This window comes from Geotrypetes seraphini, chromosome 8, assembly GCF_902459505.1.
Source record: "Geotrypetes seraphini chromosome 8, aGeoSer1.1, whole genome shotgun sequence".
In the NCBI taxonomy this organism is placed as follows: Eukaryota; Metazoa; Chordata; class Amphibia; order Gymnophiona; family Dermophiidae; genus Geotrypetes; species Geotrypetes seraphini.
This window is the reverse complement of record NC_047091.1, coordinates 64,569,016-64,595,263: the sequence shown is the minus strand read 5'-3', so window position 1 is coordinate 64,595,263 and position 26,248 is coordinate 64,569,016. Positions and strand designations below refer to the sequence as shown.

At 41.2% G+C, this 26,248-nt stretch overlaps 1 protein-coding gene across 3 annotated transcripts in view; it reads left to right on the top strand.

Moving 5' to 3' along the window:
• BBS1 (Bardet-Biedl syndrome 1) overlaps nt 1-26,248 on the top strand; it is a 105,837-nt gene that overhangs the window by 49,462 nt on the left and 30,127 nt on the right. For all 3 annotated transcript variants that reach the window (XM_033954726.1, XM_033954729.1, XM_033954728.1), the window contains 4 exons: nt 6,903-7,023; nt 8,037-8,195; nt 8,573-8,642; nt 13,981-14,139. In XM_033954726.1, coding sequence (XP_033810617.1) covers nt 6,903-7,023; nt 8,037-8,195; nt 8,573-8,642; nt 13,981-14,139 — 509 coding nt within the window. The remainder of the gene's footprint in view (nt 1-6,902; nt 7,024-8,036; nt 8,196-8,572; nt 8,643-13,980; nt 14,140-26,248) is intronic.

Below are 26,248 nucleotides of genomic sequence, written 5' to 3'. Positions count from 1 at the left end.
TGAATATAATGCTGCATGAGCTACTACTGAAAAATATATGAGTTAAAGGTGGTGCAGTAAGATGAATAGGGCCTCTAGGAGCTTTCTATCTATAACTTTACTAAAAGGGGCAATATCTTCAAATGGTTCATTCTCCATGGTTTGTTTGGGGTTTTTTTATTAAGATTTCTTCTTATAATTCAATAATTAGAAATCATAAAGAAAACTCAGAAATTCACATCAATTACAGAACAAAAGAATAGCAGAAAAATACAAAATTCAAGCCCACATCATTGAGTTCAACTTTATTTATAGCTGCCCCTCCTATTGTTTTTCTCCTGATTGTTCTCTTTTACTTCGACTATTGTAGTTCTTGCCCTTTTACCTTTTGTTCCCGTTTTGTCTTTGTTTTAAAAGTCTCCAAAAGTTATTGTTATTGTTAGGTGACACTCTGTCATCTTAAATTTGTATTTGAGCTAAATTATGTTTTTATGATTTTGTACACCGCCTAGAAGGTTGATTGGGCGGTATAAGAAATTTTAAATAAACTTGAGAGGAAGAGAGTTCGACTGCTGCAGAAAATAAATCATTTTACCCTTTTAAACTCAATGGAAGAATTTATAAAAGACATTTTATTTAACCTTAAACTCTCAGAGGGGCATAATAAAAAAAAGCGTCTAAGTCCCCTTTGGGCCTAAGGTCTTAAACGTTGAAAGTAGAAGCAGTGAAAATGTCCATTATCAAAAAAAAACGTCCAAAAGGAAGGTTTTTTGATAATGGCCTGCCTCTACGTTCAGCTGTTTAAACGCCCAGACCACCTCTACGTCTAAACTTACACCATATAATCAACCTACAAAAAGCCTAAGTCCCAAACACCCAAAACAAGGGCTTTTAGGCAAAGGAGGAGCCAGTCCTGTAATCGGTGTCTGTCAACAACAACACTGGTTACAGAATCCCCCCCTCCTACTACTATCTGGGCAGGAGGGAGCCCAAGCCCTCCTGCCCGACAACACCCCGAACCACCGACAGCATCGGGGAAAGAGGGAGCCCAAGCCCTCTTGCCCCACCAACTCCCCAAATCCCCGACTACGTTTGGGGCAAGAGGGAGCCCAAGCCCTCTTGCCCCGCGATCCCCAACACCCCCACACACACACCCCCCCCCCCCCCCCGCCGAGTCCGATGGGGCCAGGAGGGAGCCCAAGCGTTCCTGACCCGGTGATCTCCAACCCCCTTCCCCCCCACGATCCGGCCAGGAGGGAGCCCAAGCTTTCCTGGCCCGGCGACACCCCCTAAACCCCACCCCCCCACTAAAATACGGGCAGGAGGGATCCCAGGCTCTCCTTCCCTCGATGCAACCCGCCCCCCCCAATCGCCGACCCCACGACCCCCCACTCCCCTCCCCGTACCTTAAAAATTGTTGGTCGGATGGACGGGTGCCAAGCCCGTCCATCCGACAGGCCAGCCATCTCCGAAATGGCTGGCCTTAGGGTCTGATTGGCCCAGGCAGCTCAAACCCCACCCACAGGTGGGGCTTGAGGCGCCTGGGCCAACCGGAATCGGCCCAGTTGTCTTAGGCCCCTCTTGCGGTCCAGATTTCTCCTTTATTTCTCCTTTCTTCTTTCCTATCAAAATACCGTGCAGAGCTCTGCTTAATGCTCTTAAGTTGTTCCAAAGGTGCACTTAAGAGCACTGGACACGTGCCCTTGGCGCAGGTGCTAGTTGTAATATTCTGGGAAGTCCCTCTGGCGTCAGTCAAAGGCAGTCAGAAAAGTGTCTGCAGCACGGATGGCCTCAACCACGCTCCCCTAATTCTCCAAGTTTCAAGTTTCAAGTTTAATCTTTATTTGATAAATCGCTTATAACAATAACAATTCTCCATGTTTTATACAAACAGGGAGCAAACAATACTATATCATACATTTTTGTTTGCCAACTTTTTGAATTGGGCAGGATATTTAGACATCAAATACTAAGAACTGAAGCCTCAAAGACTCAACAAGCACAAACATTGGCAAATGCCGCAACACTGTGCTTTAATGGAGGACTGACATACTATCACTAGTGTCTATAATAAACATAAGAATAGCCTTACTGGGTCAGACCAGTGGTCCATCAAGCCCAATAACCTGTTCTCACGGTGGCCAATCCAGGTCACTAGTACCTGTCCAAAACCCAAGGTGTAGCAATATTCCATGCTACCGATACAGGGCAATCAAAGTTTACAAAACCCGAGTTTGTATAGAACAATAATAAAGGCTAGAAAGACAAGTTCTATAACCTAAATGTAGAATATGTAATGTAATGTAATGTAATTCATTTCTTATATACCGCTACATCCGTTAGGTTCTAAGCGGTTTACAGAAAATATACATTAAGATTAGAAATAAGAAAGGTACTTGGAAAATTCCCTTACTGTCCCGAAGGCTCACAATCTAACTAAAGTACCTGGAGGGTAATAGAGAAGTGAAAAGTAGAGTTAGAGGAAAAATAAAAATAAAATAAACATTTTAAAAAGACAGCATTGATCTAAATACTTTGGAAGGTAGAGGAGAGGAGAGAAAGGAATAGAAGCAGAATGGGTCAGCGTCAGTGATGAAGTGGAGCAAGTAAGTTTAGGAGGAGCGATTGGCGTATCCAGAAAGGGCTTCTTCAGGGAAGAGACTTGGCCGACAGTCCCAGGATGCCTATGTCTCCTCCCCTGCGATGTTCTCCCATCCATGCATTCCCTCCCAGACACACTGCCCGTGCCCCAGCCGCTCCAAGGAGGCTGCCCCAGATGAGGTCCACGGTGAATGCAGGATTCTCTCCTCTGCGGGAAAGCCGCCCGGAGCCGACAGTCGATCTTCTTAGCGGATTGCAGGGGGGGAAGAGTTCACACTCTTGGTAGGATCGGGTCTGAGTGCTCTCGGTGGTTGTGGCTGGTCTCATTGCTGCTTAGGTGTAAAAGCAGTTGATCTCCACTGCTGCTGATATTTAAAAGCAGGCAGATTGATCTCTCCAATGGACTGCAGGGGGAGGAGTTCACGCTCCTGGCAGGATCGGGTCTGTGGGCTCTTGGTGGTCGCTGCTGCTTGTATGTAAAAGCAGTTGTTTTTCTACTGCTGCTGATATTTAAAGCAGGTAGATTGATCTCTTAAACGGGATATAGGGGGAGGAGCTCACATGCCTGGTTGGATCGGGGCAAGGGCTCCTATTATAGGCAGCTGGTCATGCTGCTACTTAGGTGTTAAAGCAGTTGATCTTCCTAGCGGACTGCAGGAGGTGTGGAGCTCACACTCCTGTCATGATCTGGTCTATGGGCTCTTGGTAGTTGCGGTTGGTCCCAATGCTGCTTAGGTGTAAAAGCAGTTGTTCTCCCACTGCTGCTGATATTTAAAAGCAGGTAGATTGATCTATCCAATGGAATGCTGGGGGAAGATCTTATATGTCTGGTTGGATCGTGGCAAAGAGTTCCCGGTAGTGGCGGCTGGTCCTATTGATGCTTAGGTGTAAAAACAGTAGATCTTCTTATCGGATTGTAGGGGGGGTGGATCTCACATTCCTGGCAGGTTCGGGTCTGTGGGTTCTTGGTGGTTGCGGATGTACCCGCTGCTGCTTAGGTGTAAAAGCAGTTGTTTTCCCAATGCTGCTGATATTTAAAAGCAGGCAGATTGATCTCTCCAACAAATTGTATGGTGAAGAGCACACACATCTGGCTGGATTGGGACAAAGGCTCTCGATAGTGGCGGCTGGTCTTGGTGCTGCTTAGGTGTAAAAGCGGTTGATCTCCTACTTTTGATGATATTTAAAAGCAAGCATATTGATTTATCCAACGGAATGCTGGGGGAAGAGCTTACTTGTCTGGCTGGATCAGGGCAAAGGGCTCTCGGTAGTGATGGCTGGTCCTGTTGCTGCTTAGGTGTAAAAAACAGTTGATCTTCCTAGTGTACTGCAGGGGGAGGTGGAGCTCAAACTCTTGGCTGGATCGAATCTGTGGGCTCTTGGTAGTTGCGGATAGTTCCGCTGCTGCTGAGGTGTAAAAGCAGTTGATTTCCCACTGTTGCTGATATTTAAAAGCAGGTAGATTGATCTCTCCAATGGACTGCAGATGTTGGTGGGTTGGTCCCGTTGCTGCTTAGGTGTAAAAGCAATAGATCTCCCACTGCTGCTGATATTTAAAAGCAGGCAGATTGTCCAGGGAGAGGAGCTCTGCACTCAAACTGCCATCCTCCTTGCCTCCTAGTTCCGGAATATATTTTGCAGCGCTGCCCCAGTCAATATAAATGATATTTTAAATTTTTATTTTTATAAATTTTAAGTGAAAGGAAGACTTCAGTGCAGTATTATATAGTCAAATGAACGAAAAAACGTTCAATACTGCAATCCGTGTGTCACCACACACCCCACCATCATAGCGTCTTCCCTGTGAGATACAAATTAGAGCCAAACTTAATAAGTGAAAAAACACTAAAACATAATCTAATGTGGCAGCGCTAGCACAGTGTATAAAACATCAAAAGACTGCACAGTCCAGAAGATGTTTGTAACTGATGACTGCTCCCTCAACTGTTCCCTTCGACCCTGAAGAAAATTTCTGTTTGAAACATGCATGTTGGGAGAGGTGGCATTGATGAAATCTGAGAGCTAACCTCAAAGCTAAGTAGCTAATTAACTGTGGTCAAACTTATGACAAAGAAATGAAATTAATTATATGGAATGAAAAAAATTGAAAATGAAGTGAAAGAATATATATATATGAAGTTTGAGTGAAAATTACTATGAACTTTTGAAGCTAAGAGCTGATTTTACAGATTTGTTAGAAATAAATAATAAAGTGGACTGACGAAGACGTGTGGTAGCTGGTTATAACATATGGTCCAGCTACATTCTGAAGGTCCAGACGAAATATAAATATATACAGCGGTTTTAACTGCGCAGGCGCTGGTGATAGCTCTCTAGTCCTTGGCAGGATGCTGTGGGCCACCACCCTTCTCGACAGAATTTGTTTTTGCTTCTCCACCAGGCCTTCTGTTTGAAGAGGGGACTGTCAGATCTTGTGGCTCCAGGAGGGTCCCAGGACCAAGAGGGGCTCTCAGGGGGCCAAGTGCCTGAGAAAAGCAGCTTTGGGATAAGAGGAGCATAACATCTTATCCTCTTTTCCCCAATTAGAGGAAGGTTTCGAAGCTGAGGAGGGTTGGCTTCCAGGAACCCCAGAGGATGGGATTGAGCTTCCCCTGGGGGATAGTCCCTTTGTTCAAATATTTCACCAGCAAGAGCTGCCTCTATTGACTTCTTGGGTGCTGCAGCTTCTCAGGCTGGAGGAGGAGCAGCTTTCTGTACCCAGAAAAGGGACCCCTTTTTTGAAAATGCACATCGCTCTGTCTTGGCTCAAGCGTGGTTGTTTTTTGATCCAGGTCTTGGTCCTTTTCAAGATATATGGGAGCGTTAATGCCAGTTCTGAGGAGGTGCAAAAGCCTAGCTCATCCTTTTCTGGTAGCATTGGTGAGAATTTCATGCCTCTTTCTTCCCTTTACTGCTGTAAGCATAAGGATCTGCAACTTTTTTGGGCCTTCCATAAACAGCATGGCTAAAAAATAAAAAGAGCTGAGGGGAGGTGTGCTTAAGAAAGGGTAAGGTACTGGACTGATGACAGAATACATGCACATACATCTGTGTATAAGGACAGTTTAGATATTTTATGCACAGATCATCTTTCAGATATATGTGCATGCAATCTGATGTATGCTGATTATAATTTTTTTTGTGTACTTGCACAGAGCCATGTGCATGTGTGTCCAGTATGCTTTCCCATACTAGTGCACATTTTTTTGCACTTTGCCTATTTGCTTTCTGTTTTCTTACAGTGTGAGAGAGAGCAATTATTGCACTATGCTTCCATTAGGAAACTGTGTGCTGAGCTTTAGCCCTGGTTCGAATGGAAGATAACTGCATTGGCCCCTAAGCATATTAATTAAAAGTAAAAGCAATTTAAATTTAATAGGTACTGTCATCAAGAGTCAATGAAGAAATCTGAGCAATGGTGCTATTTTGTCATTGCAGCTTCTCTAAATCAGATAGCTGCATTCTATAATACTGAAATAGCAGATCAACCATTACAATAATCTAGCAGCGTTGTTATTAGCAGTATCATTTGTAACACTTTTTGAGTCAGATAAGGTTTTAATCCAAGAATGAAACTTAAATGTAATCTAAGTCATGTTTCCATATTGAGGGAGCCTTTCTCTCTTTTTTTTAATATTCTTTATTCATTTTTTCAACTAACAAGTTCAAATATTAACAGTTAAACTTATACAATATCACTTGAGTATCTATTCTTAGTAATTTCACAATTAAAAATAAAAATAAATCCCTCCCTCCCAACCCTATTCTTACACATGTGATTACATATATATATTGTTCTTTATTAATCCAACCCATCAATTTATAATTAAACTTCCTCCCACCCCCCCTTCCCTATACAATTATATCAGCTTGGGAAAAATGATTATTCATTTATTACAATATTCTATTAATGGTCTCCAAACTTCCTGAAATTTATTAAAATTTCCTTTCTGCAACGCTAATATTCTTTCCATCTTATATATATGACACAGTAAATTCCACCAAAAACTGTAATTTAATCTATTCCAGTTTTTCCAATTAAATGTAATCTGCTGAATGGCAACTCCTGTCATAATAAGTAATAATTTATTATTATTTGCAGAAATTTTACTTTTTTTCCTCATTGACATTCCAAATAAAATAAAACAGCAGCCCTGGTTTCTTAACTCCATGAATTATATCACGTCCCACCTCAACTACAGTCATTCTCAATCCCCAATGTATTAGGTTCAGGCACTTTCAGAATCAGCACTTTAGTTCTATCACTGTTCTGTTTTAAGTCCATTCATCTTTAACCATTAATTTTTTAACCTTTTTGGCAGGGATTCCAAGCGTCCCAAATACTGCATCGAGCTGAGCTCCCAACCGGTGGGGCTAGTAAGGGTTCAGAAGAACATTGTGGTGGGCTGCTCAGAGGAGACCCTCCATGCTTATACCCAAAAGGTCAGAACACCGAGCCTGTTTCCCCAATCTACCCTGTCCTTCCTGTCTCTCTTCTCTCTTGCTTATGCATAGCCCCTGGATTTATCTCCTTACACCCCATTGTTCTAGAAAAGAAAGATAACTTGTTTTTTGCCACCCCCCTCCCTCATTTATGTATATCTACCTGCTGTGCTGTTATAAGTTTTACTTAGTCTTAAGGTCTTCCCTGTTTGCCAAGATCCCTTTGTCTGTTTCGTTTGTCTTAATTTTAACACTGTTTTGGCACCTTTCTTTGAAAAAGCAGTTACTTAACCTGCAACAGGTTTTAGAGAATGACATGGGGAAAAAATTTGTTACCGCCCTGTCCCCGTGACATAGTGGCATAGTGGTTAGAGCTACAGCCTCAGCACCCCGAGGTTGTGGGTTCAAACCTATGACCCTGGGCAAGTCACCTAATCCTCCACTGCCCCAGGTACATTAGATAGATTGTGAGTCCACTGGGACAGATAGAGGCAATGCTTGAAATACCTGTATGTAAACAACTTTGAGTGTAGTTGTATAACTACAGAAAGGCAGTATATAAGTCCCAATCCCTTTCCCTTACTACTTAACTGAAAATATAGTTGCTTACCTGTAATGGAGGTTCTCTTTGGACAGCAAGATAAGTCAGTCATATACTGATAACATCCTTGGTAGCATGGATGGATTAGCTCTCCTAGAGTTTGTTCTAGCCATTCTTTATAGTGACATCAGACGATGTCACCAGTGTGTGGTTGCTTATCCATGGAGAAAAATAAATACTAGAAAATTAGTTTATTACTTTGTAAGACCTATATTTATTTACAGATATTTGATATATCACTAATTGCAAAGTAGCATCAAAGCACCTTCCACTGTATACTGCTATACTATTGCAATATAGAGAAGAAAAAGGCTCCTAATCCCCATGACTCTTTTACCCATTCCACCCCAATAATTTCCTATACAGAATGTACAAGACCCCATTAATGCTCCATATTTAATTTTGGCTATAGGGGAAGAAACTCTGGACTGTCTATCTCCCGTCATCTATCACAACCATGGGCCTCCTGGACCAGAAGTCTCGAGGCTTCCAGGCTGTCATGGTGGGCCTCGCCAGCCAGGAGGTGCATCTCTATCGAGATAAAAATCTTCTCAACATCATCAGGACTCCGGTGAGGGTCATGGTGACTTCCAGAGAATCCTAATGTCTCTTTATATGTGTTTCCCTTGCTTTCTCTCCTTACATCCTTCAGTCTAATTCTTCATCTGTCTCTTCCATCCCTTCCTAACACATGAAGTCCATGTAAAATTGGATTCACAAGAACTGTGCAGAATGTTTAATGGGATGCTATCATGACTGGCAGAACAGAAAAATAAATTTCAAGAAAGAAATGTGCCCAATCCCGTCCTATATCATATTGTCACCTGATTTTCTTTTATATATGGACAGGTAGTTGCCTTATGCTGGAGTCTGCCAGCATGTAGGCACACCTTTGCAGCATGCTCTTGATTGAGCCTGTTTAACCACTGAGTCTTTGCAAACTTACAGGATGTTGTCACCAGCGTTTGCTTTGGCAGATACGGCCGGGAAGACAACACGTTAATCATGACAACGAAAGGTAGGAATGAGCATCCAGCATATTTAATCTTTCCTAGTGTGCCTTTACTTAATTTAAAACGCAATTGCATGATCTCTTGTGCAGTGTAGAAATTCTCTTGGGCAAAGGGAAATCATATATCAAAATCTTTTAATCCTCCAATCATAAGAAACTAACTCCTAGCAGATAACAAACCCCCTATAAAATAGAATAAAACATTAAAAATAAGAACTGGTCAAATAAGGATGAAATCATCATGGGCTCCTTTTACAAAGCAGTGCTACCGATTAGTTGTACGCTGAATGTGAAGAAACCCATTCAGTTCCCATGGGCTTTGTCACATTCAGCACATGCTAATCAGTAGTGCCACTTTGTAAAAGGAGTTCCAGGTCACCAGAAGTTAAAATAATTTGTAAAAGCTCTCAGTAAATTTAATAACTTCAGGCATAGTTGCTTATCCTGTTACAAGGGTTCTTCATGGACATCAGGATCCTAAAACCACACAACTAGTGATGGGCTAGATTCACTAAGCAAACCGATCGTGTACCAATCGGTTTAGTTCTTTACTACCAGATTTCCTTCCTACCCTATTCACTAACGCCTGTAGCGATCCAATCCTGATCGTCCCATGCAAATTTGTAAAACCCCATGCAAAATAGCCAAGCGATTGATTCACTAACAATTGCTTGGCTATTTTGAGTCGGGTTTTACTATTGGCAAACCTGACTGCTGTTGGCAAACATTAACTGGCTTACCGTCAGGTCTGCAGGCTTTTTGACAAGCCTGCCTGTCTTTTTATTCATTTTTTTCCATGGCACAGATATTTTGTATCAAATAAATATGTACCCCCTCACTAAAACGCACACACCAAGAATGGCCACCCCCCCACCCCCGACCTGCATGGCCCTTGCTCCCCCCCCTGACCTGCACGGCCCACCCCCGGCATGAAAAAGTTGGGAGCAGGAGGGGTGCTTGGTCCCTCCTGCTTCTAGTCCTCCCACCCTTGGGCCCACCCCTGGTCGGCCCAGGTGGTCAGGCCCAGCCCACCCACCCTGGTACCTTTGCAATAGTTGGGAGCAGGAGGGGTGCCAGGTCCCTCCTGCTCCTTCCGCCAAGGATCGCCATCATCTTCGGGAGCATGAGGGGTACCCGGACCCTCCTGCTCCTATGACGATCTTCGGGAGCAGGAGTAAAGTCTTCCTGCTCCTACGACAATCTTCGGGAGCAGGAGTAAAATCTTACTGCTCCTGCTCCCCGAGGCCTCCATCTCCGCAACAGCGGCCTTAGGCACCGCCCCGGCGCATCATCTGATGCACGGAGAGAGGCCTAAGGCCCTGATTGGCTGAGGCGCCTCAGGCTCCTCCCTATGGAGGGGCCTGGGGCACCTCAGCCAATCAGGGACTTCCTTAGGGAGGAGTCTAAGGAAGTCTCTGATTGGCTCCTCCCCTTGGACCCCTTGATGCCTACGGCTCCTCCCCTCTTAAGTGTACCATGTGATGCAAGAGAAGGAGCCTAAGGCTCTGATTGGCTCAGGTGCCTAAAGCCCAAGGGCTGGGGCTTTAAGCATCTGAACCAATCAGGGCCTTAGGCTCCTCCCTCTGTATCCCTTGTAATGCACAGGGTGGGGGGGTCTAAGGTCTGGTATATTTAGGTTTTAGCAAAGCCTTTTACAGTGTTCTACACAGACGTCTAATAAATAAATTGAGTGCCCTTGGGATGGGTCCCAAAGTGATGGGCTGGGTCAAGAACTTTTGAGTGGAAGGTGGCAGAGGGTAGTGATCAATGGAGATTGCTCTGAAGAAAGGGATGTTACCAGTGGTGTGCCTCCAGGTTCTGTTCTTGGGCCTGTTCTTTTTAACATTTTTATAAACGACATTGCTGAAGGGTTGTCGGATAAGATTTGCCTCTTTGTGGATGATACCAAAATCTTCAATAGAGTAGACACGCTGGATGGTGTGAATAACATGAAGAAAGACCTGGTGAAGCTTGAAGAATGGTCTGAAATTTGGCAGGTAAAATTTAATGCTAAGAAATGTAAAGTCATGCATTTGGGCTGCAAAAACCAGAGGGAACGGTACAGTTTAGGGGGTGAAGAACTTATGTGCACGACAGAAGAGCGGGACTTGAGTGTGATTGTATGTGATGACCTTAAGTGGCCAAATGGGTTGAAAAGGTGAAAGCAACAGCTAGGATGCTAGGTTGCGTAGGGAGAGGTATGGCCAGTAGGAAAAAGAAGGTATTGATGCCCCTGTATAAGACTTTGACGAGACCTCATTTAGAATATTATTTATAATTCTGGAGACTGCACCTTCAAAAAGATATAAAAAGGATGGAGTTGGTCCAGAGGAAGGCTACTAAAATGGTATGTGGTCTTCATCATAAGGCGTATAGGGACAGACTAAAGATCTCAATCTGTATACTTTGGAGGAAATGTGGGAGAAGGGAGCTATGATAGAGACGTTTAAATACCTACGTAATGTAAATGCGCATGAGTCGAATCCCTTTCATTTGAAAGGAAACTGCAATGAGAGGGCATAGGATGAAGTCAAGAGGTGATAGGCTCTGGAGTAATCTAAGGAAATACTTTTTTACAGAAAGGGTGGCATCCCTGCCACTGTTCCCTCTCCACCACCACATCCAACATTTCTCCCTCTCATCTCTCTCGTCCACATGCATCTGTACCTCACGCCTCTCCCACCATTATGTCCAAAATATCTGTGCCATTGAAAAAAATGAAAAAACATGCAGACCTATCAATTACACAGTTGCCGACAACTATTGGAAGAAACCGACAGGACTAGACCTAAAACCCCTGTTTTGTTGGGGGGGGGTTTGCATAGCCAAGTGATGTTTGTTAGTTCATCAATCACTTGGCTACTTTGCATGGGGTTTTAGCTAATTTGCATGGCCAGATCGGAAAATGGGTGATCGAGGGGAAAAAACATGCGGTGGGCCATAATGGGCCACTTTGTGCATCAGGTTAGTAAAAGCAATCATTTCTAAAGCCGTGAAAACAGGTTTAGCGACGATCGCTGACTTTAGTGCATCTAGCCCTTAGTCACCTAGTGTAGCAATAATCTGAATTCCTCTGCATATATCAAAGCAGTAAAGCTAAGGGATTGAATAACTGTTAAAATGGAACCATGAAAATACTAAAAAGTGTAGGAGTTAAGAGGGAGCCTTGTGGGACTCCACAATCAATATCCTCGCTGTCCATGAAGAAAAGAAGAATTGCATACCTGTGATAGATGTTCTGTGTGGACAACAGGATCCTAGAGCCAAACTTACCAAGGGCTCCTTTTAGTAAGCTGTGTTAGGGCATTAATGCGCAGAATAGCGCGTGCTGAATTGCCGCATGCGCTAGACCTTAACGCCAGCATTGAGCTGGCATTAGTTCTAGCCGCGTAGCGTGCGGTCATATCCTGCGTGCGCTAAAAACGCTAGAACACCTTAGTAAAAGGAGCCCCAAGTTTACCAAGCTTTATTAAATATATGTAGGGGGGAGGAGGGATGGGTGGGTTTTATGACATTATGAGGGGTAATATATGGAAAGGGAGGGAGGGGAGATAGTTTATGGTATAAAATGAATGTAGAGTTTCAAGTGAAGAATGTATAGTATGACTTGAATTATTGTACACTTGTTTGCATAATGTAAAAACGAATAAAGATATTTAAAAAAAAAAAAAAAAAAATTTGATTAAATGCTTATATAATTTCTAAGCGATTTACATTAAAAATATTAAAATAGTAATTTACAAAGAAAACATCTAAACAATACTAATATTGATACTGACCTACAAGAAACAAATGTCAAGAATGCTAATTTATAAGTTATCATGTGTGGAATTGGTAGCCATTGGGCACTTTTTAGAAGGGGTGAGACATGATCAAACTTTTTTGAATTAATAATAATTTTTATTGCTGTGTTCTGAATAATTTGTAAATGTCATATTTCCTTTTGAGGCAAGTTATTGTATAAAGCATTACAGTAATCCAATTTAGAAATAATCAGAGTGTATTAACACATTAAGAGATGCTAAGTCTAGTTCTTGTGCTAAATGTCTTTATTTTTATTTTTTTTTTGTAAATCTTTATTGAGTTTCTAAAGCTAACAAAAATGCAATACATATCTATACAAATAATATTAATCGTATATGCATTTATAATCAATCAAAATCCATACAAAAAAACCCCCACCCAACCAACATTTCATAAGGGAATAGAACCATACAAAGAAATACCCCCCTCCCACGCTCCCTCCCCCTGGGTGTGTGTGCAATATACCAACAGGAACAAAGGAAAAAATAATTACAATGAATCCATAAAAGATATCAAAGGGCCCCAGATTAACTTAAATCTCTTAGTATGTCCCAGTATATCCGCGTTCATTTTTTTCAAATCTATAAATTAAACATAAATTTGTCCACCAAAAATTAAAGTTAAGGCGATCCCAGTTCTTCCAGTTGCGCATAACCATTTGTAGAGATCTTATCATTTTTAATTTAAAGAAGCAATTTTTAACGGTAGAGCTAATCTGATCATGATAGGTTAATTAGTAATCTAAAATGATACCTAAGATTTTGACTGAACTAACAGGTTTAATAATAGAATTATCAATTATAATTGAATTTTTTTGTGTAAGGCCATCCTTCCAAGGGATTAATGTTGTTTTTGTTTTATTGAGATTGAGAGCCAGCATATTGTCTCTCAACCAACAACTAATTTGATCAAGTTTTGCATTCAAATCAAGTATGTCATTTGGGCTTTCAGAATTTGTATGTCGTCTGCGTACGCATACATTGTTAGACCAATTGATTAGTTTAACGTCATAAGTGGGGAGAGGAAAATGTTGAAAAGGAGGGGTGAAAGAATTGAGCCCTGCGGAATACCAAAAGTATTTGGGACATAGTCAGAAGATGTACTATTAAAAATTACCTTGAATTCACGGTCTGCAAGATACAAATGAAAGCAATTTAGGACTGTATCTGAGATTCCAATGGAGGCCAATCTGGCTAGCAGTAAAGAGTGGTGAACCGTGTCAAAGGCCGCTGAAAGGTCAAGGGAAATAAGCATAACTGATTTATAGTGCACCTGAGCTTGAAGCATGATTTGAATTGGACTGACGATTACTGTTACAGTAGATACTATAGAGGGGGAGCTCCTGTGCAGCCTCAAAAAGCTTTTCCATAATTTTCTCATATTTAGGAAGCTGTTCCTGAATCAGCTCTGCCCCGGTGATGATACCCAATAGAGTAATTGCAGGATCTTGCTGTCCACAGAAAATCACTCTTACAGGCATGCAATTTTGTTGTTACTAAGCTACCAAGTCAGCCCCTTAAATCATATTTTTCTTCCACAGGTGGGGGCCTGATTATAAAAATTCTGAAGCGGACAGCTGTTTTTGAGGAGAAAGATACATCACCAGGGCCACCGCTAGCTCAGGGTGTAAAACTCAGTGTGCCAAAAAAGACCAAGCTCTATGTTGACCAGACCTTACGTGAGCGTGAAAATGCAGTGGGTGAGTGCAGAGAAAAACATACACATATACACTTGCGCATACACAAAGATGCAGTGAGGTGGAGAGCAAGACCTTGACTGCCCATTTCTCTCAGGAGTTGGTCTGGCCCACAATGTAGCAATCCTGAAATGAGTGACTGTGCTTTAGCATTACAGATAGGAGCTACAGTTAAAAATAAATGTGGGGTTTATATCAGTGTGGACAGTATATTGCAGATACTGAGATCAGAGCCAGAATGTATGGAGACATTGGATGAAAGGTGATGAATATGGATAAATTGTCTGTGTAACCTACAATTCCAGTGCAAAAAGCACATGAGTCCTGAAGCTGTGGGTAGTGCATCTTCATCCACGAGGATTGCATAAAGCCTCATCTACATTTTGAACTCCGCCTCCCTACATCACCTGGCACTGCCCTCTCTCCTCAGTTTTTTCCTTCTGCAAGTGAATTGGGAAGAAGTTTTTTTCATCTGCTCTGTTTAAATTTCTTATTTTCAGGTTTTATCTGATGTTTGTTCGAGGCTTCAGATGTTATAGATGTTCCCAGTAGTCCTGGGACAACTCTGTCTGGAAAAAGCTGCAGACGCAGGGCTCCTTTTATCAAGCCGCGCTAGCGGGGTTAACCCGTGCGACTTTTCATTATGCGTTAACCCCCGCGCTGGCCTAAAACTACCGCCTGTTCAAGAGGAGATGGTAGCGGCTAGTGCGGCTGGCGGTTTAGCGCGCGCTGTTACATGTGTTAAACCGCTAGCGTGGCTTGATAAAAGGAGCCCTCAGTGTTCTAAGAACTATAGCTGAGCGGGTCACCCTTGCTACAGGGCAACTGTCTGGCCAGCTCGCCCTAACACTTGGATTGGCTTGGGGTTTGGCCTCGGGGAGACTGCTCACCTGGTTTTGTGCAAAGCGCATAAATGTAGGCTGTATTTGGCTCTATGCTGGTTGGGAGATCTTGTGGGTGTCGACTACACCCCCCCATCCCTTTGAAGAATTGTGTGGAGACTGGTGAGGTAGAGGGTTTCAGGCTCTTCCGCCTGTGTAAAAGGCAGCCCGCAAAGACTAACTCCTGGACATCTGCTTGCTTGTTTGAAGCAGAGAAGCTTTTCCCTTCAGCTACAATGAGAGCTGATGCAGGCAAAGAACATGGCAGCACTGTGAGTACAGCCCACTACTGTCTATGGGAGACATCAGGGTGGAGAAGATGGGGGGGGGTGAGTTTGAGAGTTCTGGGGCTTCCATGAGGGTACTCTAAAATCCTGTTTTTGGAATTTGGGGGCTGTTTTGTAGATCCCCCCCGGGCAGTTTTTGGCACCAAAATCGCTGCTATGGTGGCCATCTTAGATTTCCTATTTTAATTTAAAAGCTTCTTTCTGCCTCAAAACACTTTGGTGGGTCTAAAACCAATCAGGATGGACTCCATAGGTGGTTTAACCATTATATCATGCCAATTTTGTGCCTGAGGAGAGCCCTTGCACCACGTGCCTTGGCATGCAAGGGGGGGAGGGGAGAGAGCTGTGAGCTTATCCCCATCCCGGGACCCTCCAGAGTAGGGATCTCAAAGTCCCTCCTTAAGGGCCGCAATTCAGTTGGGTTTTCAGGATTTCCCCAATGAATATGCATTGAAAGCAGTGCATGCACATAGATCTCATGCATATTCATTGAGGAAATCCTGAAAACCCGACTGGATTGCGGCCCTCAAGGAGGGACTTTGAGACCCCTGCTTCAGAGGCTCAGAGGCACAGAAAGCTCAAGAAGTGGAACATAAATCCTTCCTAGAGCTCTCTACTGGTGAGCCAGCACTGCCAGCAAAGTGAAAATTCATGGATGCCTCAGCTACAGAGGAATCCTAAAATGTTCCTCCAGGGATTCAGGTCAGGTTTTTGACTCTGGTTTTGTGGCTGTCATGTATGATGCCTATTTTGAAGTACAAGCAGTCTCCAGGTCCAGCTGAGTCTGTACCTGTTAGTACGTAAGAGGGTTTATCCCTGCAGAACCTAGCTCCTTCATATGAAAAGGGTCTTCAGGAGCCTGAGGTCCAGTCAGAGAAGGACTGGGATGATTGGGGATCTGAACTGATACCTCTACTCTCCAGAAATGCTTCCCTTGTAGGGGATGCAGGTTCTTGGGAGGGTGATTCCAGCCAGGAGGCTATAGCAGCCCTAGACCAGGGAGAGGATCCGACATTGTACAGGCTTTTCAAACTAGTCAACTTAAATGAAGTCATTTCAGTCTCTATGCAAGAACTAGATTTAGAGGTTCTGCAAACTGCTTCTACACAGTGCTTGCTGTCGAGCAGCTCCAAGACCCAGTCCATATTTTTTCCTTCACATCCTGAGATCACGATGATGCTGATGGAGCACTGGGAAACACCAGATTGGCCCCTATGGGAGGGCTAGGGCAATGACAAAGCTAAATTCCATGGCTCCCAATTTCTGGCAACCGTTTACACCAGCTAAGGTGGACTCTTGGTGGCACAGGTTACAAAGTATACTTCTCTTCCCAGTCAAGGCGGAGTTGTCCTGAAGGATGCTTAGGACTGCAAGCTGGATCAGATCCTCAAAAGGCAGTTTGAGGTCTTGACTTTGAGTCTTAAGACAGTGGCTTCCTTCATGGTATTCGCCTGCTACACCAGGCTCCAACTTCAGAGGCGAGCACATACCCCCCAAACAGTACTGTCGGGGGTGGATTATGTCGCAGATACTATGTATGATGTATTTAGAGTCAAGAGCAAAGTGTCTGCTTACTATATTTCCGCCTACAGGATGCTGTAGATCAGACGATGGGTGGGAAATCTGGCTTCTGAAGCCACGTTGAGCAAGCTACTTTTTAAGGGGCAGATGCTCTTTGGCAAAGGGCTGGATGACCTTATGATCAGTTTAATGTACAGGTGTCCTAAGTCTCTCCCGGAAAGCAAGCCACATGCGTCTAGAGCAGGGGTGTCCAACCTACGGCCCGAGGGCCGCATGCGGCCATGGAAGTATTTTGTGCGGCCCTGGTCGAGGGCGATGCAGTGTTTTCCTCTGCTGTTCCTGGGTGTTTACCATCTTGCTGGCTCCCTCCTGCCTTGCGGCATTGTTTGTGCAGCCCCAGAAACATTTTTTTCAGCCAATGCGGCCCAGGGAAGCCAAAAGGTTGGACACCCCTGGTCTAGAGGATCAAGTCTTGGCTCCTTTCAAAGCTACAGGTAGCCTCGACGGTCTTCAGCAACCTTTTCTATGCAGAGGTCATTTCAAGGGTCTAGGTAGAGTTTTGGAACCTCTGGTTGAAACCCCACATCAGGTGCCTGTTCAGCAACCAATTCCAAAAAGTTCCAGTGATGCCAAATCCCTCCCTGATCTTCTCCATATAGACAGGAGACTTGTTGAGTTTCTGGAAGCCTGGAATCGGATTTGCGCAGAACAATGGGTGCTTGACATCATTCCAGAGGGGTTCAAGCTCAGATTATTTCAGCCTCCTTGAGACTTTTTTTTATAGACTCCCCAGCCGGTAGGCCAGAGAAAACAGCCAGAGTAAGAGCAATGGTGCAGCGGCTGCTGCAGATTTGGGTGGTAGAATTACTGTATGTTGAATCAGGCTTGGGCAGATCTCGATAGACTTCATCATGCCAAAGAAAAAGTCAGATGGCTGGAGGCCAATTCTGGACCTCAAGTCAGTCAATGCAACTTTAAAAGTTCCCAAGTTCCAAATGGAGAGAGTACGATCAGTTATTACCACGGTTGCTCAAGGGGAATATCTAGTCTCTCTGGATCTGACAGAGGCTTACTTGTATTTCCCCATTTTTCTGGATCACAGATTTCTCAGATTCCATGTGCTGGAGAAACTTTTTCACTTCTCAACACTCCCATTTGAGTTATCAACGGCACCACGCACATTTACAAAGGTAATGGTAGTGGTGGCGGCAGCACATTTACGCAGAGCCAGGATTCAGGTTCATCCATACTTGGACAACTGACTCATCAAGACTGCGTCCCAGGCAGAGGGGACACAAGGCAGTAACACAAGTAGTTCACCTCTTGCAGGACCTGGGTTGGATCATCAGTTTTTGAAAGAGTCATCTGGATCCCTCACAATCCCTGGAGTACTTGGGGATTGTATTCAACACGACAGAGGGTCATGTTTTTCTTCCAGAGACTTGCAGACAAAAGTTGAGGTAGTAGATACTAAAGATTCTGGCACTGCTAGCCCCCATGGTGTGGTGTTATCTATAGTTATTGTGGTCTATGGTGGTAACAATAGAGGTGGTACTGTGGGCGAAAGCTCATCTCTGATCTCTCCAGAGCACACTATTATCCTGCTGGTTGCAGCAGACAAACTCCCTTCAGATGCCTTTGGTGTGGACAGTGGAAGACAGTCAGTTTTCAATGGTGGTTAAGGCCAGAGACTGTCCCAAGGATTGTCTCTCCACATAGCTATGTGGGTGATCCCGACTATAGATGCCAGCCTTTACAGCTGAGGAGGTCATTGCGAAGGTCCAGGGCCACTGGGAACCTTCGCAGAGAACATGTTCTATCGACAGATTGCAGCTGAGAGCTATTCAAATAGTGTTATAGGCCTTCCAGGAGACCCTGAAAGGGAAAGCAGTTAGAATCTTCTCAGACAATGCCACAGCAGTGGCTTAAATCAACAGGCAAGGAGGCACTAAGAGTGCACCATTAAAACTGGAGGCCTAGCTGTTATTTCAATGGACAAAGAACCATCTGCTAGCCATCTTGGCAGTGCATGCAGCAAAAGTGAACAGTGTCGAGGGCGTGGCTTTGGAGCGGAACTAAATGGCTGGGTAGTGGAGTTGCTCTGTGAAGACAAGCTATTTGACAGAGATCATAGCCAGAAAAAATTCAAATTTCACTCTGAAAAGTGAGGTAGAGGTGGATAATGGCTTCGGGAAAGCAAAACAAAAATTTGGCGGCGGGGAGCAGCTCAGGAAGCGGGAAGCGATCGAAACTTGATACGGCTTCACCGATGTCAGTTCCGTTGCCGCCGGAGGATGTAGAAAATAAAGACATAATGAAGGAAATACAGGCGGTAAAGGAAATAGTATTGGAATGCTCTAAAAATATAAAAGAAGTGAAAGAAGAGGTGGTATGTTTATCAAATAAACTGCAAGCAATGGAATTGAAAGTGGATCAAATTGAGAAAAGAGTGGAAAAGTGTGAGGAGGAAAGTATAAAGCACATGGAACACAGTAAGGAAATTGAAGCACTGAAAAGGGAGCTGGAAGATTTGTCCAATAGGGAACGAAGGAGCAATTTAAGGGTGCTTGGGGTCCCGGAGGGAATTGAAAAGTCGGATCCGATTGGATTTTTGATTAATTTTTTGCCCAAGGTGCTCCCGATGCAAAACAAGTTTCCATTGGAAATAGAACGTGCACACAGGATCCCAACGAGATTATCAAACAGCCAAAAAGGACCACGTCCACTGATCTTTAAGCTACTTAGATATCAACAGGTAGCTGAAATAATTAAATTAGCTAAAGATAATAAAAACTTAAAGTGTCAGGATTCAAAGATTTACATAGTGCCTGACTTTGCCAGAGCAACGGCACAAAAGAGAAAGCAGCTATTAGACCTGAGACCACAGCTGAGAAGTCTGGGAGCTAGATATGGGCTCATATACCCGGCAACTATGCGGGTCACTTATAAAAATAAAACTTTGAATTTTGATACTGCAGATAAACTTAAGGAGTTTTTGGAGCAGTGTGAATCACCAATGGCTACTTAATAGAGACTTGGATGGAAGTATTTGTGTTCTTGGTTGAAATGTTTATTTTTGTTTGGAAATTTCTATGTTAAAGGAAGAAAAAAGAAAAAAAAAGAGTTAATAGGATTCTGAAGGCATGGCTGCAGTTGGATTTCAAATACATTCCACATTCTATCTTGTCATGAGGCAAATGGAATGTAGCCTGCAAGAGTATAAGAGATGCAATATTACAGACCTTTTAAAGGACAGAGGTTAATAAGATGGATTGTACTGACTTGCTGTTTGGACAGACAGACTGAGAAACGATAGAGGATTGTGCAAAACAGATTGAAGGAAATAAGTTCTAAATAGTATTGAGAAGATATAAACTACAAGCAAGAGGACATTAAATAGAATGGATCTGCAAGCAAGATGAGAGTTAGACTGTGACTTTGTAAGCCTTACAATTTTCATTTGCATAAAAGGGGAAGTCAGCTGTGATATATGGAATAAGACATTGTAATGGAAATTCTCTAAATGCAGCAGAGGATTTTTTGAAGATGGTTCTGGTAAATAGTTGGCCTGACCTTAAAATAAAAATGACAGAGCTACGATGGTCAAAAAAAAAAAAAAAAAAAAAAAAGGAACAGGGTTTGTATATGTAGAATGTGAAGGATCTATGATTGGCACCACAAGTTTGAAATTGTGGTCATTGTAAATCTTTATGCAAAACAATTGGAAAGGAGATTTAAGGTGGATCAAAAGATGAGACTGAGAATGTATAAACAGTAGTGTGAGAGGATAGAATTTGATATGGATCTGCAAGCAAGAGGAGATTTGAAATGAGACTTTATGAGACATATAGCATCTTATTACAAGAAAAGGAAATTTGTTGTTATGTATGGACTATAGTTTTAAAATTGCAAATCTATTAATGCAACAAGAGTCATAATATTGTTGTTTGGGATAAAAATTGGTCTGAACTTAATATAAATAATGGTGGATATACGAGGAGATTAAAAAAAAAAAAAATTAATTAGAAGTTTTGGTAAAAGCGAAGGATGTAGGAAAGTTTGGATGTTATAATATAAAGCATATGATATAAGAGAATGTTGTGAATGGAGTGGAAATTATGCTAGTGTGGAAATGGGTATGGAATGTTAGGAGGGTTATGTTAAAGGGATAAAAATTGTTGTTTTGGGGAATTTATTGACTTTTTGAATAGGAAAAGTTAGGAAAAAAGATTTCCATTATATATTTAATAATATTTAAAAGTGATATTTAACTTGAGGGAATGTGATGTAATCTGACATGAAAGATGGATGTGGTTTGGATGAATGTAATTTTAAAATTTGGTGTGATTATTTATGTATTTCAATAATATCTTAATGGAAATGAGTGAGTAGAGAAGGGAGGGTTCATGAGAGATGGGGGAAAGGAAAGGAAAAAAAAAAAAAAGAGGTAATCCTTGATAAAGAAGTCTTGTGTGATAAAATGATATTCATTTTAATATGATAATGATCTGGCTAATGGTTTTAAAATTATAAATATAGCTTGTGGGGAGTTTATCTATTGCTAGTCAAGGTGTGCGTTTCAAAGTTGGCAAGTAATTTAAGGGAGGGATGGGAGGGGGAGGGGATTAAGAATATGGGAAGGGGTATAGGGGAGGGGATGGGTTCTAATAATAATTTTAAAAAGGGGAAAAGAGGTTATAATATTGATGTGAAGAATATTATTGATTATTGTTTTGATTTGATATAATGACTTTAAAAATTTTTTCAATAAATGTTAATGGTCTCAACCACCCGATAAAAAGGAAAAAAGTATTGCTATATTTAAAAAAACAAAATGCGGATGTCTATTTCATACAGGAGACTCACCTTAATGGAGATGAATCAAAAAAGCTAATTGGTAATTGGGTGAGAGATTGCTTTTTTGCACCGGCGGTGGGGAAAAAAGCTGGGGTAGCAATTTTAATAAATAAAAAATGTTCAGCAGGATTTAATATGGTGAAAGCAGATAAATTAGGAAGATGGGTGCATGTGAACATGAGTATGGGCAATAATACTGTGGCGCTATTTAATGTGTACATACCTAATTCGAATCAAATTGAATATTTTAAAACTCTACAACCAATAATTTTACCACTGGCTGCTAATAATTTGATAGTAGCAGGAGATTTTAATGCTGTTGTGGACCCTTTATTGGATAAAAAACCTAGTAAAATTTTAAAATCTTTAGGGTTGGATAATTTTATAAATTCTTGCAATTTAAAAGATATATGGAGAATTCTTCATTTTAATGATCGAGATTTTTCGTTTTATTCACATGTTCATAAATCTTTTTCTAGAATTGATTATATTCTTGTTTCTGATGGGCTAATACAAGATGTTACACAAGCCTCTATAGAACCAATAATTTTATCAGATCATGGAGGAGTGTGGATTTCTTTAAATTTTAATGACCCGGATAATGGTAGGCCTGTATGGAGATTTAATAATGCATTGCTTGCATATCCAAAATTTTGTGAAGAATTTCAATTAAAAATGGATGAATATTTTCAAAATAATATTACAGAGGAAATATCTACAGAAATAATATGGGATGCTTTTAAAGCAACGATGAGAGGGCAAATTATATCATTTTCACTTATTCTAAAAAACAATTAAATAAGCAATTTACGGAACTGGAACACGAAATAAAAGATTTAGAATTAAAATTGATTAATAAGTGGGAGAATTCTACGTTGCAAACTTTATTAAAAGCAAAATATAAATATAATGAGATTTCTTCTAATTTGGCTAAAAAAAATATTATGTGTCAGCAAGCTTTGTATTATGGTAGTTCAAATAAGGCGGGAAGATTATTGGCTAATTATCTTAAAGTGAAAAAAAGAAAGATGAAATTGAATGCAATAAAAGATGAAAAAGGTGAAACTCATTTTCAGATTGGTCCTATTTTAAAACAGTTTTTAAATTATTATAAAAACCTGTATTCTTCTGAGTCTTATTTAAATAAAGAAAAAGATGGTATAGTGTTTTTAAATAATATTGAAGGTCCGAAGATTCCTGATCATATAAAAAGAAGTTTGGAAAATCCAATATCTTTACAAGAATTACAAACAGCATTGAAATCTCTTAGAGTAGGGACCGCTCCAGGTGGTGATGGTTTTACGGTAGAGTTTTATAAAACATTTCAAAATACTCTTTTACCTCATTTATTAAATTTATATCAGAATCAACTAAAGAAAGGTTGTATATCAGGCACTATGGCAGAATCATTAACTATTGTTTTGCCGAAGCCAAATAAAGATCCCATGTTGGTTTCAAATTACAGGCCTATTTCATTGATAAATGTAGATGGTAAATTATTAGCCAAACTTTTGGCTACACGTTTGGCAAAAGCTCTTCCTCACATAGTTGGTATGCATCAAACAGGGTTTGTTGCTCAGAGACACTCTTCTAATAACACCAGATTGGCATTGCAAATGTTATATTTAACAAAAGAAATTGGAGATCCGGCTTTTTCTGTGTCTCTAGATGCAGAGAAAGCTTTTGATCGTGTGGAATGGACATTTATGTATCAGGCCATGGAGTGGTTTGGTATTGGTTCGGGATTTATACAAATGATTAAAACTCTGTATAGCTCTCCTGTTGCTAGATTATATATCAATAATAATTTTTCTGATTGTTTTAAATTGCAAAGGGGAGTTAGACAGGGATGTCCTTTGTCTCCTTTACTTTTTGATATAGTGCTTGAACCCTTATTATTAGCTATTCAACAAGAGGAGGAGATACAGGGTATACCGCATAAAGATAAAGAATATAAAGTTTCTGCATATGCGGATGATATATTACTTCATTTGAGGAATCCGGAAACAACCATTCCAAATTTATTGGTTTTGATTGAAAGATTTGGAAAGTTTCCAGGATATAAAATAAATTGGACTAAATCAGAAGTTCTTCCTTTAAATGTGCATTGCACAAAAGGATTATTTGACTCATTACCTTTTATTTGGAAAGAAGAAGGAATAAAATACTTAGGTATATGGATAAAAAACACGCTTGATGAGACAATTATAATGAATGAAAAAAGTTTATTGCAAAAAGTAACAGAGTTATGTGAGCAATGGAATCCTTTACATTTATCTTGGTGGGGAAGAGTTCAAACTGTCAAAATGATGATATTGCCTGTGGTTTGTTATCAAATGGGAATGATACCAGTTTTTTTTCAGGGGTCTTTTTACAAAAAGTTAAATAATATTCTTAGTAAATTTATTTGGCTGGGTAAAGCTGTAAGAATTGCTCTAGTGACTTTACAAAAACCAATTGAGGAGGGAGGGGTAAATTTTCCAAATTTTTATAGGTTTCATCAATCATATATATTGCGCCAAGGTATGTATTGGGTCCTCCCAGAACTCATGGAGAAGCTTCCAGATTGGTTATGGTTGGAGTGGCAGCTCATGTCTCCTATCAGGCTTCGTCATCTGCTTAGCATTAAAATGCCTAGAATAAGGAAAACCAATAGGATATTAATGGACACATGGACAACATTAAAGTATGTAAACAACTTAACTCCTATTACTATTCAAAAATCTACTTGTCAAAATATATGGCTGAACTCCAAGATACAAATAGGCGGTTTTATGATTGTCTGGAAGGATTGGATTGAAGCAGGAATACGTACTTTAGATGATGTTATTAATGATGGTAAGCTGCTGGAGTTTTCACAATTGCAACATAAATTTGGACTTAATAAAAAACAAAGTTATAAGTGGTTGCAATTGAAGCAGGCTATTCAGGCAGGGTTCCCTGAATGGAAGTCTTTAAATACTCATTTTACTCTAGAATTCTTATGCTTCCAGGCAGATTTTATGGGTCACCAGGCCGCACAGTGGTATAAAACATTATCTGGATATTTAAATAAAAAACCAAGGACTGTACTTAGAGATATTTGGAGCATTGAGATTAAGCATCAAATTAATACATCTCAATGGCCACGTATTTGGTCTTGGAGGATAAGATGTACAATGTCTGCGTCTATGAGGCAAACATGGTTTTTCCTGTTGCATAGAGCACTCTGGACCCCTGTTCGCTTACAAAAATTGGATTGCTCTAAATCTAATAGATGTTGGCATTGTCATCTTGAGGCTGGAACTCTAGATCATTTATTATTTTATTGTCCTTTTATTAATAATTTTTGGAAATTGATCTGGGGTCAAATAAATTGTATGTTAGAGAATCCTGTGGCCCTATCATATGACACAGTTTTGTTTGGAATGTCTATGAGGGCCAAAAGTCAAATTTCATCGAATAATAACAAACTGTTAATGATTTTAACAGGAGTTGCCATCCAACATATAACACATAACTGGAAAGACTATAGAGGATTGAATTATTGTTTCTGGTGGAGTTCGGTTTGTCAGGTGTATGAAATGGAAAAAACATTGGCAATCAAGAGAGGTTATTATAAGAAATTTAAAGAGGTGTGGAGACCATTAATTGAGTATTATAATAAATAAATAATTATATTTATCCCCATTAAATATATGTAGGGGGGAGGAGGGATGGATGGGTTTTATGACATTATGAGGGGTAATATATGGAAAGGGAGGGAGGGGAGATAGTTTATGGTATAAAATGAATGTAGAGTTTCAAGTGAAGAATGTATAGTATGACTTGAATTATTGTACACTTGTTTGCATAATGTAAAAACGAATAAAGATATTTAAAAAAAAAAAAAAAAAAGTGAACAGTGTCCAGGCCAACTTTCTCAGTCGACAGATGCTGGATTCAAAGGAGTAATCCTTATCCCTGGTAGCATTCGACAGGATTGTTCAGTATTGGGGGCATCTGACGTTCGACTTGATGGCATCAGCATGCAATCACAAGACTGTGCAATACTTCAGTCAAAGGAGCAAGCAGGGAAGCGCCAGTGTAGACACTCCAGTATAACCTTTGCCCACCAGGGATCTCTTATATATGTTTCCACCTTGGCCAATGATATGCCAAGTAATTCAAAGAATAGTGATGCATCTAGGGCTGGTGATCCTCATGGCTCCAGATTGGCCGCATCATCCATGATATACGGATGTGGTCTGACTGCTGAGACTTTGAGACTCCCTCTCCATCCGATGCTGCTCTTGCAGGGTCCAATCACCTTAGAGAATCCAAAATATTTTGGGCTTTTGGCATGGCTCTTGATCGGGCAGCCTTAGTACAAAAATGGTACTCAGAGGAGGTCATAGCCACATTCCTTCATTCCAAGAAACCAGCAACAGTAGTGGTTTATACGAAAGCCTGGACATTTCTGGGAAGGTATGGGATTAGTTTCAGGGTTTCCTGGAAAAAATATCTTACCAAGTGATCAATGATGGTAAGTACTCTTATTCTTGGAGTAACCCATGTGGTGTACCCCAAGGGTCACCTTTGTCACCT